Here is a 15461-nt window from a genome sequence, read left to right as displayed (position 1 = left end):
TATGTGCTCCCAGGAGAGCCCCTAATGAAAAAATCAGATGAGCTATTTTCATTTTGTTGGAAGTAGCCAAAGCAATTTTAGGAAGAGGAAGGTGGGGGCCCACTGGAGTTTGCCAGAAAAATCTGAAGCATTCAACTCACGTCTTTGCAGCAGCAATCTCTCTCTGACAGACCTTAAAAACCAGAACGGTGGGGGTAAGTTGGAAAGTGGCAGCATGTGGTTCCCATGCTATCTTTCAGCCAAGCCTGCAGGTATATTAACTGTTGTTTTTCTCTTTTGAAAAGCAGGCAAAGGGTGCAGAGACAAAAATCCTGGAAAACTCCGTGCTCTGCTAAAAATTAAGCTCATCATTACCCAGTTGCTTTTGAACTCTGTTTAGCCACAAAAGATGGAGAGAGACAGACAAGAGAAAACCCTTTTATTCCCTGAAAGCTTGGCTGCCTTGGGGTTGAATGACAGATCTGGGAAAGGTGGTAGAGGGCTGGAAGAGACAGCTTTCTTCCTACAAGGATCCAAAAGTGACAGTACAAGGTCAGAAAAAACAAAACCAGCTGCACTGCCAATTTAACAACAAAATTCCCTGTAGGGTAGTTCAAGTACCCTGTCATTTTTCTTAATATCTGTTCATACAGTATCCAACTGCATGGTTTCTCTTCCATTTGCTTCCACCCTGCTGGCATTCCCAGCCCATAACAGCGAGTTACAATGGAGTAGCAGGGTGTGTGCGCTAGAGATTAGGTAGGCGACTGATAATTGGTGACCCTAATTTTATTCCTGGGCACGGTATTGACTCATGGAGAGATTTTGGCCACTCATTTCATCTTGGCATCTGCTTCCTCAGAAGTACTGTGAGGACAATGGCATGCACCCATTTCACTGCAGCCTTGTGTGTAGTGCTGCGCAAAATAAAACAAAAAAGCAAAAAGAATGAAACAAAGAACCCGAGACAAAATCAGCTGGGGTCAAACAATGTTCTGTTCAGCCTGAAACAAAGGTTTTGTTTTCAGGTCATTTAACTAATTTTTTCTTTCTTTCCTTTCAACAAAAAGAAAAAAAACCTCCACACACACACAAAAAAAGAACAACCAAACCACAAAGATCACTTGCAAGCTGAATATAGACAAAATGTTTTTACTTTGGGGGAAGTTTCATCCTCTTTTCCCCATACTGTTTGAGTACTGCAAACTTGCATTACTGCATTTCCTATATACTTTACAGAATATTCACCTAACTCACTTGCAGAGCTTATATTTCCATTAAGTACTGTACAAACATCAGATGAAAGACTCTAAAGTGCAAATTATTACAGCTTTTGGGAAACAGAAAGAATAAATAGAAAACAAGTTGCCACTCCATCAATATTTTTAACGAAGCCCCATGTCCAGCAAAGTACATAAGGTTGAGACTAAATGCTTCACTGGACCACTCTATGATGATGTTCTTAATGTGAAAAGATTTTTTGAAACCCAGTTTAAATGGTAGTGGGGAAGGTACATTAACAGCAACTCAGTCAGAGGTCACTGAAAATAAACCAAAGTTTTTTTAAAAAAGGCAGGGAAACTTCCTATGTGTTGTCCTCTGTATTTGGATGTTCCTTTGGGTGACACGTGTACAACCCCATAACATCTGCAATGAATTTAGAAATAGAAGAATATATTGCAGAAAGGGTAATGCCAGAGGGTTAATGTCCTAATCCTTATACGTATTATTTGGTCCTAATGCCACAGACTAAAGATAACATTAGAAAGTAAGGTGGAATTTACATAATGCTGATCAATTTGGAATTTACAGTAAGCAGAACTGCTTTTTGATTGCATTTCACAGTGCAGCAGCAGCAAAGTCTTTAGTTATTCAGGTCAGCTCTCACACCAGCAATTGCACCTCTGCAAAGCGAGCTGGGGATACAATCACACTTTAAGCCAGAGAGGATGAAAACCCATTTATTTTGACACATTTAAAGCCATCTGAACATTGTGTGTTCCAAACGCAGCCAGAGACGAGAAAGCTTTTAAGGTTTGTTTGGCTTCTGCTTGAGAAACCTCAGCCTGGGGAGGGCAATGGCCGAGGGATGGAAGATGGAGGCTGAAAGTAAGCAGGCAGATCTTGGTGTGGGAGGGAGTGGGAAGCAAGAAGTGGGATAGCGAGGGATACTTCAGGTCAGGAATGAAGTGTATTTAAAGATCATCTCTTGCAGTTCAGCACTACTGTAGCTGGCAGGACTGCAGGCTGGGAACAAGGCTCTACAGGAGGGTGTTCCATGAGCCCAAGACTAGGATAGCAGAGGGTGCTCTAGGTCAGGCTCTCCACACAAGAGCTTCAAGGAGAAAGGAGGACTCTGCACTGCACTTGCTGGAGAAGGTAAGGTGTATTGCAGGGTCTGTGCAGAGGCAGCTTGCTTGTTTACTCAACTTTTGTACTGCCATTAGTTCAAGGCCTGCTAAAGCTCTCCATTCCCAACAGTTTGGGGGTTTTTTGCATGTTTAAAAACCAGCAATACATATGCAAATGTATGTATGTTGATAAAATCCACTAGACGCACAATTTAAGGTGCAACCAGAAATATACTTGGATTTCGGCAGTGCTTACAAATGGATTTGTACTCTAAACCTTACCTCACACCTAAACACAAGCAAAGATAAATAATTTTGTGCATAATCCACCATGCTGCTTAGTAAGCAAACATGAAAGAGAAAGCAAAGCATTGTTTGGAGGAGGGAGAGAGTTATCTGAGAAATATGCTATGAGGTGTACCTTAGATAAGCACTGGCTTCAGGCTAAAAACTCCTCATCACACCAATGTGGAGAGCTTTTCTGCAGGTGAGACTGCTGCAGATGTCAACCCACTGAGCCAACTATCTAGTTATAGTGTGAGCAAATCTGAAAGGCCAGTACCCACCACAGAAGCCAGATAACTTGTTTCTATCACTGATAGATGCAACTTCTGTAAAGAGGATTTGGCCCAGCAGCCAGCAAAGTGAATGGAAAAGCTTTGGTTGCCTTCAGGGGCACAGTAAGCGGTAAAATGGCCATGACAGTGTACAGAGGTTTGGAAAGTTTTCAGCCCAAGAAATATTCCCTGGATGAGTACTCCACATTCCATATCGCAAACCTGCAGTGCACTGGGGCCAGTGCCAACACCCTTACAAGCACAAAGGTGGTGCATTCAAAACTGTGGAAGGGCCTCGCCCCCGCTGCGGTAGCACCGCAGTTAAAGAGTCATTTGCAGAATGACACCTACCACCATTACAACCTTTGCAGGGAAAAAGAGAGAAACTTATTAAAATCGCTTCAATTTCTGAGTGTCATGCCCTTAGTTTGCTATGACTCCACACTAACTGTGTTATAAGGCACTGTGAAAGAAATGATGGGGAGGCACTTTTAGCTAGCCCCTCAAGTTTTAAGAAAATAATTGCTTAAGACTCATAAATAATAATTTCAATTGATGAATCATTTTGACTCATTTTAGGTTTCAAGTAATATTTAATAGTGCCATGCAGTAAAGTAATTGTGGAATTAAGAAATCATTCGTCACTCATGTATGTTCTTATTTGAATTAGATTAAGTTAAAATTATTATTTTTTTTAGAAGGATAATTTAAATGACAGTCAACATGTTCATCATTTCACCAAGGGTATAGAAAAATTTACTATTAAAAGACACTAATTAAACCTTGTCCCCCCATTCTCTTTCACACATACAAAACCACACAAACATACTGTCTCCCTCCCCAAGTGTGTAAAGCTTTGTTCTTACAGCCCAGAAAACATAACACTTGAGTAACTTCTCACATAACACTTGAGTAACCTTTCACACTGAACTTAGAGTCTCCTTCTTCAAGTGAAAATCATGCTTTTGAGGTCAGTCCAGACATGCTGAACACAGGATTTGAGACTGAAAAGAAAAATGTCCAAGATAATGAAAAATGTGCTTCTCTCTCCAGGGAGTTTTACAAAATTATTTTTATAATCAGAATAGTTTACTGATGGGAAATTAGATGCCAGTTACAAGGAAATTCAACATAAGTCCCAGTAATTTTTCCTGTGAATTGCTCACAAATCTCAAAGCACTTGACCAGTGATACATTGCGTAACCCAGAGTGATGTGGTGCAGGAAACCCTGTGTCCATGTAATAGATGAGGATGTGAGTTTGAGAGACCCTAACCACAGTCTGAAGTACTCTCCCATTTGCTCCCTTCTTCATCTTCTCCACAAAAAGACAATCCCTGTCCCCCTCTGAAGGGACAAAGGAGCAAGATGATAGAACATCATCTGTAGGCAGATGGGAAAACAACACTCAACCAAAGGGGATCAAAAAAGCAAAAGGGAACACAAAAGCAAAAGTTGTCATTTGGATTTTTCAAGTGAAATGTTAATCAGGACCTAATGAGGGTTCTTTAAAGCAGCTAATTTTTTACATAGCATGGGAGTCAGGATATGGCTGAACCTACAGTCAATACTCCTTTCATGTGGTGAAGAAGGAAATGCTGATGTATTTTCAGGCAATGATGAGGTCAGAAGACCTTTCAGAGTCTGACCTGGCAGCCATGAGAAATGGAAAGTGAGGATCCCACCAAGACATGGGATCAGCCTGGTCAGTCCTCTCATACGAGTAGAGGGCTGGAAGGGAAAAAAAGAAAGAAAGGGCTCAAGATTGATGAGGTGGGCAGTAGCTCATATTTACATATCTGGGGCCTCCTTGACAGCAGAAAAAATAAGTTAACCTGAAAAATAGAAATCTAATCTACATTCACTTCCCAACTTGTCAAAAGCTCTCAGTGTAAAGCAGCCACACTTGGCTGCACAGAGGTGTTCCACAGAGGGACCCTGACCAATAAATCTGTTTGATTTCCTGTTATGAGAAGCAGACAAAGAGATATGGCTAGGGATGGGCAGAGCTGTCTGCATAAGGGAAGAGATTCTGCTTTCACCCCAAACTCAAACCCACCCTCTCTGAGGTTAGGAAAAGTTCAGTTCACTTTGGGGATTTTTTAGCATTATTTCTCATTTTCGCATGTTCCCGTGGGAGCTGGAAGTAGATGGGACAAAGCATTTCTTTCCTGCTGGCAACAACCAGCCCTGAAAGTGTCACACAAAAGTTTGTTCTTGAGAGATTTCCAGTCCAAGGGTGTGATCTTGCAACCCCACCAGATGTGAATAATGCAGTGACATTTTTAATGGTTTTGTTGGTGGTGAGAATTTCTTGGCATTACTCTACAAGTGTTTTCTCCCTACCACTTCTTCCTTGCTTTCTTCGCTCCTTCATCCAGTGCACATTACACATAAACAGAAACGGAAAGCAAAGTTTTCAGATCAAAAAGACTTATTTTTTCAAAAACCCTGGGGAGAACCTGCACAATGGTAACAACATTGCAGAGCAGCAGCTGTTTGATAAGGTTCCTCTCAGGAGGTGACATCAGAAGCTGAATGCTATTTTGCCCACAGTACATAGACTAACAGTCTGATCCTGCAGTCCCTGACCAATAGATGTTTCATGGCATAAAGTTCCCAGAAGTATAGCAGGTCCACAACAACATTTGAAAGCAATTAGGATGAATGTGGTAGCATTTCAATGTATTTTCTGAAACACCACAACTAATACCCATGTTTCTGCAAATACACACTTTCAGTACTGCTAATAATTTCCCTACAACTGCAGTAGCCTTACTAAATCTTCACTCAGTGATCACAGTGACAAGTTTCAAAACCTTGATGAAAACAGGACAATGACCACAGATGTAAATTTGCTCATTTGCATTTATCTTGTTGCTGTTTTTTTTTCTTTAGAGAGACCCAAAATCTATGAAAAGGAAACTGATTTTGATAAGATTGTGCGGGTGGAATTAAGAAGCAAACAGAAAATCCAGTGCACCACTAGCGGCAATCCTGACCCAAAGATCGAGTGGAAGTGGCAGCCCTGCAGCCTCACAGACACACTGTAAGTGGACATTCTGACAGATGAACATGTTGCAAAATAGTTCAGCAGTTTCAAGCTAGTTTTTCTTTCCAGTACATCTTATTTATCTTAGTTAAAAATCACAAGCAGTGATTCCCCACTTAAAGATCTCAAGGGTTATGAACTCAGCAGACATCTAGTTGGGAGTTATAAGCACCTTCTGTATTATCAGAATTGTGTCAAGTAAGTTTAAACTGACTAAAGATCAGGCTTGAATTTTCTTTAACTTGACCAGCAATGTCCCTCTGACTTACCAAAGTCTTTTCTTACACCTCTTGTATGCAGCCTAAATGCCTGACAAAGAAAAAACAGATAGGTGCTTTCTGTGTAGAGGTAACATGCTTTTTTTCCCCTGTAAGAGCTGTTGTCAGACAAACCTGCTAAAGGCTTGGCTTCATTTAGTTGCCATATGGAATTTATGCCACTTCCTAGGGGCTGCCTTCACCAGTGCAAACGGAGCCTGGGCTCCTGTGGCAGCATCTGTGTTGCAGAAGCAGGAAAAGGTAGCCAAGACTTCACGCTTTACTGAGGGCCCTTCTTTGCAGGAGGCAGCCTGAGGTGTGAAGACACAGAAGCAAGTCACTGAGTCAAAACTGTCAGAGAAGAATGAGGCAATTTAAAACATAAGATGCCTTTTGAGATTCACCTTATAGAAGCAGACATTTTCTTTGCTCCCGCTGTTATTAGAGCAGAGTCATCTATAGAGACAGGTCTTGGCTGAGGTCTGAATACTTCCCAGGGTAGCCCCAGGAGGCATACAGAAGCCATGTATAACATTTCTGCCTGCACTTCAACCCTTCCTGGCAATGAGAGGGCTGAAGTCAGGTGTTCCAGCCATAAAAAAATGAAGGTAGGTCTAGGAAGCAAGAGATAAACTTGCAGGATGGTTCCTTATTTTCTCACCATTCCAGTGCTTTTCCAAATGCTGTGAATGGCAAGCCATGAGACAGAAAAATCACAAAGAGAAGCTCCTTTCCCAGGTCCTCTGCTGCAGCAGTTGCAGTGCTGTTTGGAGATCTAGTCTCAGGTAGGGACTAAAAAGTGACCTTGTGTCCCTCCGCAAGGGAAGTAGCCCATTACCTCATTTAGGTAGTTACACTGCTCCTGAAGGAATAAAGTGGCAGAGATTTGTAGGCTTAGGTAGGGCTGTTATTATCACTGGTCAGCAGAAGGCACACAAGCTGCTGTTCAACAAGAGCAGAATGGAAACACCATAAGGAAACAGGTTATGCATTCTGTAGGAAAGCCACAGAGACGACCTGAAATCTTTTCCAGACCTTTCTGTTTAGAGGGAGAGAATTGGTCAAGAATGCCGAATTAAACCAGATTTGAACCAGTGACCTGGTGGCAAAAGACCTCATATAACCCTTGTTCCAGCTCTCTGACTTTCTGATCTTATCAATTTAAATACAATTGCAGAGTGGCGTCTACCTCTTTTGGCCTCCGGGGCAGCCTTATCTTTTTCCAGCAGAAGCTGTAGGAGGATTCCTGTGGGAAATGACACAGACCCCATTTCCTTCTGTTGTCTCACTTCCTCTCTCTCTCTCTTTCTCTCCCCCCTCCTCACTAGTGCACTTTGAATCCCAAAACACTATCATTGTTCCTTATAGCTGTGATGTGATTTGCTTCCTTTGAGTTTTTTCCCTTCATCCTCAAGACAGGATTGTGGCTTGCAGGAAGTCACTCAAGACATCTTCTAATTAGGCTCTTTTGAGAGCTATAAACCCTCCCTTGAACCAGGGTGTTACCCATGCATCTTGTGTGGATTTGGCAAAGTCACGGCTGATTTATGGATTAGTTTTCTGCAGCATCAGCCCTTGGTCATCACCTATAGAAGTCCATATTCATTTTACCTTTTATAATCCTAATCTACTGTGGTGGGCTCCAAGGCTGCTGGGACTGGCTTTGGGAAGCGCACTGCCTCTGCTGAGGCAGAGGAGGCAATATACACACTTTCCTGTCATGCACTGAAATGACTTGTGCAAGGTGTGACTGCAACTAGTTGTGGAACTGAAATGACTTCACTAACTTGCCATCACAGAGCCACAGTTTGTAACACCCAGCCATGCTGGACTGGAGCTGCACTGGCAATTTTAAAATGAAAGACTTCCTCAAGTTGCACAGCTGGCTGCGCCCACAGCCAGAATGCCTGAGGCTCCGGCCCTGCTGAAGACTTTGCTCTCCTAAACATGAGAAGACCTGCTCATTTATTCCAAGGACTGTAGTTAAAGAAGACAGAAAAGTCTTTTACCTTGGATGGTGCAGATATAACTTTCTGCATTATGTGCTACATACACTGCTCTTCGCCCATAAGTCAAAAATGAAGGTCAATAACTGACAGAGATATGGTTATCTTCTGGAGAATATGCAATATTAAAGGAGACTTCTGCTATTGTTATTCCAGTATTTATCCACTCTGCTCCCTCAGCCTGCACTTCATGTTGGAGAGCTGAGCAGATAGACAGACACACTCAACAACATTCACCTCTCCACAGTTTTGAATGACTAGCATTTTGAATTTTGAAATGCACTGCAATTGCTAAAAGAGCACTTAAGAAGCCACAACTGCATTGAGTTGGAGTATAACTCATATTAGCCAGATTAAACTCACATGATTTAATTAGTTGTCCAGTATTTTATATTTTCAATCTTTAGAAAGTTTGAGGGGTTTCCTTGCTGGTCATATACTGATCTTTGTCTACCTCTGTCAAGGTGCTTTGTAAATAAATTTGAAATGTTGGAATGAAGGAATACAGTAGTTTCATGAAGAGGTAACAATCTTCAGCAGCAATAGCTTTTAGGAGTTTTTAAGGTCTAAGATTATTGTCTAAGCCTGACATTATCTCTCTTTAATAATGCCTCCCTGGGTTATCTGCAGTCGGGTTCTTGAACACCATCTTTGCTTTTCTACCTCCAGATGCAACCCCACTGGGCAAAAAATTGTGGTTCAGGAGAATATGTTCACAGGCAACAAGATCAGAAGCATTGAAAACATAATCATGAAGCATGGGGATAAAAGAAAGGTATGTGTTTGATGAAAATCTGAGCAATGATGTCATGGAATAGCAGTGGGCTTTATGGAGGGGACACTGCGCTCACACGGAGCTCTCTCCCCACAGTTCCCAAGCTGCCATGGGTTGTTAGCATGCTTTAAATTCCACAGCCCTGGGATCATTTTCAGATCTCTGCTGTTTATAAATGCTGGGATTCTGGCAATGATGTCACATACACTGTTTAAAACTCTCCAAAGACTTCTGGGTCAAAAACCTGTCCGTCTCCCTCAGTCTTGAGAAAGTGTAAGACTGGTTCAGTGCAAGAGGGGTCCTGTGAAGCGGACACAACTGATAAGGACTCTGAGCTCATTAAAATGCTTAGCACTTAGAAAGCACTTTGTACTGCCGAGCCTTGCATACTCTCCCAGTAGCAGGAGTTAAACAGCTGTGCAATGTAAGAGGCCTATGGTGGCCAGACATAGCTGGCCTGATTGTCAGAGTATGTAAATGCCTGCAGTACCTGCCTGTTTCGGCTGGAGTTATCAACATTTCTTTAACCATTTGGGTTGCCAACCATGTTACCGAGCCAGTGCAGGTGGGAAGACCTCCTTCCTTTTACACTTCCTTGCCTGCTTCCCCTTCCAAACAGCACCAGGAGCACACTTCCTGCATGAGCTGCAAAGATCCCAGCCATGAATTATCTGTTCAGTGCCTCCCGGGTACCTGTGGTGATACTGACTGATATTGTTTACACACATCCATGCTAATCCTTGAGAAATTGCTGCAGCTTTTCTACTGTAGCTTCACAGACTTTTCACTATGCCTTGGAGAAGATGCTGTGGTCTGGCTCAGACAGTTGTTTTAGCTCTGTTGGACTTGCAAAGGTTTGTGGCTTTGGGAGTGGTTTTGCAGCTACAGGTTTCAAGGTGGATGCTCCAGATAGTTTAGTGCCCAGTCCTTCAAGGTGCTGAATGTTGTAGTTCATATGCTGGTACACCTTTAAGCATGTGGTAATTCTTGGGCTACTCCCATGCTTAAAGTTAAGCACAAAATTAAAGTGCTTTTCTGGATTGGGTCCAGACTAAATCAGCATCTGGCAGGATCAGTACCTTAGCCATCTGCTCTTTCTCATGGAGACTTTCCAGCTCTAAACATAATCTAAAACAGAGCTCTGAAAACATGGAGGTTGGTCTGGGAAGGAGAAAATCAGTATTCGCATTTCATTCCTGAGTTTTCCCCTTGCTGGAAGATATTTATAAATTGGATTTATTTAGACGATACAGTGCCCTTTAAGTTCTGATTTTAATGTATTCTCTAAGAATTTTAGGTTAGGTAAAAGCAACTACCTACAAAGTGCTAATTACTTGTAAGAAATGGAGGTTGGTGACATGTACCTACAAATTTCTTCCTTTTCTAAGACTTTCTGGTTGCTGCATGGACTGACAACAAGTTTTACAGCTCTTATGGTTATTTGTTCTCTCCATATATACAGTCTGTCTAAATATAAGATCTGCTGTCCAAGAGCTTAGTTTACATCTGATGATCAGTCTTAAAGTTATGTTAGTCGCCATATAAAAGTGAAAGTTTTCACAACTGCTGTGGTTGCTGAATTGTCATACATGCTGGGATAGTGAGACACCTCAACAACACAAAATTAGAAACATTTTTCTTTGTTTTATGCATATGTACATCACTCCCATTTCTTCTTCTACCAACTTTGCTGAGGCAAATACGCATCTGGGTGAAATGTAAGTCTGCTAGTGGACTTAAGATGGGATTTAGCTGCAGTCTCTGAATGAAGTGGTTTAGAAATGCCACAGAGCTCCTGGATCCGGTGGGGCACACTAAACACCTCCTCTGTCTATGTTGGTGCATGATTAGGGACATCCCAGCTTTTCCCTATCACCTAGTTTTCCCAGAAACAAAAGGTGCACTAATCTCCAGGTACAGCAATCAGAGGAGAAGTAGTGCTCTGTGCCCACAGAGGACACCAGAGCACCTACCCAGAGGTCAGTCCTGACAGCACCATGTGCCTGAGTTTCCTGCTTGTAGAACATAGTGGACACTAGAGTGCTTGGAGGAGGGAGGCATAACTGGGGAGATGCCTAGTGGAAATGAGGACTATAGGGGAACCTCGGTACAAGGACACCACACGGTCCTCAGAAGGACTCCTCTTCTTCCCAAAGAGCTTTGCTGCTGCTCACACCTTGAGTACCATAAACAGCCCCAAGGCTGCTCCTCACTCTGCCCTGCACTCCCAAGCATCCTGAAGTGTTAATTTTTTAGACATGTTCAAAAGCTTATCCCACAGCCCTTTAACTTAAGCTTTTACATATTTCATTATTAAAGTTTCATAATGGTACTTCTTTACACATTGCATAATTTTACAATTTATAGTATATTCATTATTTTCATCTACTGCTGATCCACTGGTGGAAAACACATTCTGAGGTGTTTCCTAATAATGTTTATGTCTTGATTAAGATTTATTCAAATTAATAAAACTAGATTTTATGAATCTCAGGTTTCAGCACTTTGTCTCCCTTCTTACATCAGCAGACAAGTCCTCTCCTTCCCCCTTTCTGAAGTCCAAGGCTATCTGTGTTAAGTGGAGTCTTTAGATAATAGAATATAATTCAGCAAAAGACACTGATGAAAACTCATAGCCTTCAGACTTTTCCTTGGTTTTTATCAGTCGTTATTCCCACCAGAAATGGAATAGACAGGGAACAGCCCAATCCATTCCCAGCATGTCCTAGCAAGTAATTCATCTGCATTGACTAGCCAGATGAAATAATAAAGATGTTGGAGTCTGACTGAGCATGGCTTTTATTGACTGTGTTATGAAGCTGGGATTAGTTGAGATTGGTTACTTTTCCTGTGTGATTTGAGCCTGTCCAATGATAGCTGGAGTCTCAGAGCAGAAGGTGGAATTTACCTAGTCTCTAAGATTTCTCAGCATCCCTAGAGTTTACCCTGGAAGAACTATAGCAATACATGCTGGTTCAGCGACATATGAAAAAAATGCATTAACTTTTTAGAGCTGCTAATAATATGAGAACAAACCCTCAGAAATTACCAGGTCCAGAATCTTGCTCAAAAGCTACCTCACAGGGCAGCAAGCAAGGATTTTTCCAGCAGACCACTGATTCTTGATGTGCTATTTGATCTTTGATCACATCAAGAACTTTAGACATCTATTTGACAAAAGTGGCATGTAAAATTGAGGTCTTTTGTCATCTCTGTCATAATGATTATTCCATTATTTTTCCACAGTTAGAGAAGTAAATTTCACCCTCTCCTGCCTTCTAAAGGCTGAGTCTCATTCCTTAAAAAAGCACGTAGTTATTGTTAACATTACGATGTACTTCACTGAAATTTTGGTGAAACAGTGGTTGAGGCAATTGCATCGTGCTAGTTTAATTCTCCCAGTGGTTTTGAGTCAATATTGAACTTTTCACTTACTGATTTAAACTACTGTGTAGATCTCAAGACTGCTTTTTAACACCAGGTGAAACACTCATGATGGCATGAATTGCCTGAATTTCCTCTTCAAGCTGCAAGGAGCTCGGTTGCTATTTTCTTTTCTTTCCTGTTAGTGTAGTGAACATACTGGTCTGAGCTTGGGAGAACAGGACATAGCAGAAAAGGAGAGCAAGTTCCATACATAATTCAGTCCTCACTGAGGGTTCTTTTCATCTTTTTTCTCCCTTTCATGTGTATGTGAGAGTGTGGCCTGGCCATGTAGATGATTCATACATCTCTTTTGCTAGTTAAATTCATAACCACTCAAAAAAATTGACCCCAAAATTCCAGGTTTAAACCTCTTGAAGGAACAAAAAGACTACAAGAGAGTAGTGGGATGCATTTGATGAAAAATACGTGAGCAACTCAGTCGGGCTGTTTAAATCTGTCACCCTATGTGGGTGCCCATTTCAGTGAGCTTTGTCACTGCAGCCTCTAGCAGGGGAAGGTGAACAGTCAGGCAGATGGGTTTCTGAACAAAGTATCCCCCCTCTGGGACACTATCCCAGATATTTCAGGCACTACCTAAGCACAGGAGCACATGGAATACCACAGTGTCCTTGGAAGGTTTAGAGAGCCTGGCTAGCAGCAGGGACATAAGAATGCATAAGAACCTTCCCTGCCCTCTTCAATTCATTAGCTGCAATCACCGAGTGCAAGGAAAAAGCATGAGGGTGGTAATTGCTTATGACTAGCCAGCACCTGCCCACCTGCCTGAGGGCCAGACAGTGATTAGCCTATAGATACTAGAAATGTATACTGGTTCCTCCAGAGGCACCTCAAACCTCTGGTTTTCCCCAGTTCCCTGCCCTGTCCAGCACCTTTCCTGATCACACTGTACTAGCATCAGCTCTGCCATACTCTGTGAGGAAGGCAATGATTGTTCTCATTTTACAGGGAGAGAAGCGCCCCCTGCCAGAGATGAGAGGAAACCCTAGAAGTTCTCAGTCAACTTACAGACTACTCTTGTCCTCAGTCCATCCTTTAACATGTTTTGAATGAATGAACTAAGATCATGGATCAGAATTGTCAGGCTATAAAAATAAGTGTTATTCTGTGCCATTCAAGTAGATGGATTGGGAGCTAGATGAATAATTTTTTTGTGGGGTCTCTGGTGAAGTTCCTCTAATTTCGTCTCCCTCTAGCCACCTCCACCTTGGCTCCACTAGAGTTAGACAGCTGAGAAGTTTTCCACCCACTTTTTCTACTCCTCGTTCTCGCCCACATATAGCTAACGAAGTGAAAGAGAGAAGAATTGTTAACTAAAGCCATTGGAGGGAGGGATTAGACAAAGAAAAGAGAAAGCAAGAAATAACAAGATATATTAATTCATGCTGGCTCCAGGTTAAAAAAAGGTCTTGCTGCTCTGTCCTTACTACAAGATGTCTTAAAACACTCATGGTATATGGCTGTGGAATGTTATTTGGCTGCTTCTAAAATAGCTTGTTTTTATCAGTTTGGGAACATTACAGTGCAAGACATATGGACTTTATTGAGCTATTCCATTATGAATTTTCCCAGCAGAAATCTCTATTTACTTGTCGTAGCTGTTCTTCAGAGATCAGTCATTTTATTTCTTTTCTTATTGAGTTTTAAACTTAGTTTATTCTTTTATAGTAATTATTTATTAGCTAATAATCCCTCCTTTGGCCTCACAGTACTGGGTGGCCTTTAGGTTAAGTAATAGGAAATGGAGCCCTTTACTTCCAAATTCAACAGAGGCAATCAAAACTGGTCCAAAGGATGTTTGGTGTTTGGTATGCAGTGAACTCACAGGATCCCAGTCCAGTTCCCACTAGGAAGATGTCTAGACATTACATGCCAATAATTTGTTATTAATTACCATTGGTTCCAACACAGTCTGCACAGAAGCTAAGGGCTGAACAGCCACATAGTTTGTGCTTACCACTTGTGGCTGGACTACCTTGGCAAGGGTTAACATGTCATTTATTCTGAACGGCTTATGACTAGGATATGGACTGGAGGATAAACTAAAAGGTGCATATTTCCAGGCTGTAAAGAGTTCATGAATAGTAATTTCACTGAAGAGAGAGAATGTTTCAAGGCAATTGCAGATTTCATAGCATCATTATTGCAATTGCAGATTTCATATCAGCATCATTATTTAGGCTTCGCAGAAAGTGCTGTGGTCTGTCTGGGAGCAGAGTTTTCTGAGTAGAAGGCATGAGAAACAGCTTTGATGTGAGCCCTGCTTTGAGTAAGAGGTTGGACAGGAGATCACCAGTGGTCCCATGTACCTCAGGTCTTTCTGTGATTTCATGAGTCTAGATGCAGCAAATGCCAACATCTTAAACTTTGCAGAATATCCTGGCTCTGATTCCAGGAATGGAAAATACTTTGTCAGGTGCATGGACTAAGCACACAAAGTAGATTATCCCCTCAGAATTTTTTCCACTCTATACTTAAAGGTCCCCAAATGTGGGGACTGTGCCACTCCACTGACAGAGAAAGAAGTCTGCTGACAGTTCTCACTGTTAATAATGGGTAAAGATTCCTGTGTTTGATTACTTTAGTTCAAACCATTTTCTCATTCAAACTTCTTTTAAGAGACTTTCCTTGAAATGGCTGCATTGAAAGTATAGGGATGGCATTTAGAAAACCAAAATCTTTATCCCTACCTGCCACTATGACCAAGTACAGACAAATTTCAAATTTTCAAATTTTCAAGTTTGTTCAGCTTGGGTTGCCTACAGAAACAGGTGATGAACAACTGCCAGCACATCAGCATTGCAAATACTATGGGGTTTAACACCTGGATTAATAGGGGTTACTTTTCAGTGGGAGCTCCTTGACTGATTTCAAGGGGATATCTTTGACCTACAGATACATCAAAAAGCAGATACCACTGCTGGCTTCCTAAATTTTTCTTTCAGGTTCTTTTTGGTAAAAGACAAAACTATGTGGTCTTATAGAGTGAAGGAGGATTTGGATCCCCTTTGGTATAGCATGTTAGTGTTATAAAGCATCAT

At 41.7% G+C, this 15461-nt stretch overlaps 1 protein-coding gene across 3 annotated transcripts in view; it reads left to right on the top strand.

Annotated features, from left to right (window-relative positions):
- The window catches only part of LOC141964428 (vascular endothelial growth factor receptor kdr-like), a 141379-nt gene that overhangs the window by 73387 nt on the left and 52531 nt on the right, over positions 1-15461 (top strand). For all 3 annotated transcript variants that reach the window (XM_074914786.1, XM_074914785.1, XM_074914781.1), the window contains exons 10-11: positions 5785-5935; positions 8871-8976. In XM_074914786.1, the coding sequence (XP_074770887.1) occupies positions 5785-5935; positions 8871-8976 (257 nt within the window). The remainder of the gene's footprint in view (positions 1-5784; positions 5936-8870; positions 8977-15461) is intronic.

Source organism: Athene noctua, chromosome 11 (assembly GCF_965140245.1).
Source record: "Athene noctua chromosome 11, bAthNoc1.hap1.1, whole genome shotgun sequence".
Classification (NCBI taxonomy): domain Eukaryota; kingdom Metazoa; phylum Chordata; class Aves; order Strigiformes; family Strigidae; genus Athene; species Athene noctua.
This window is presented reverse-complemented; position numbering and strand designations above follow the sequence as displayed.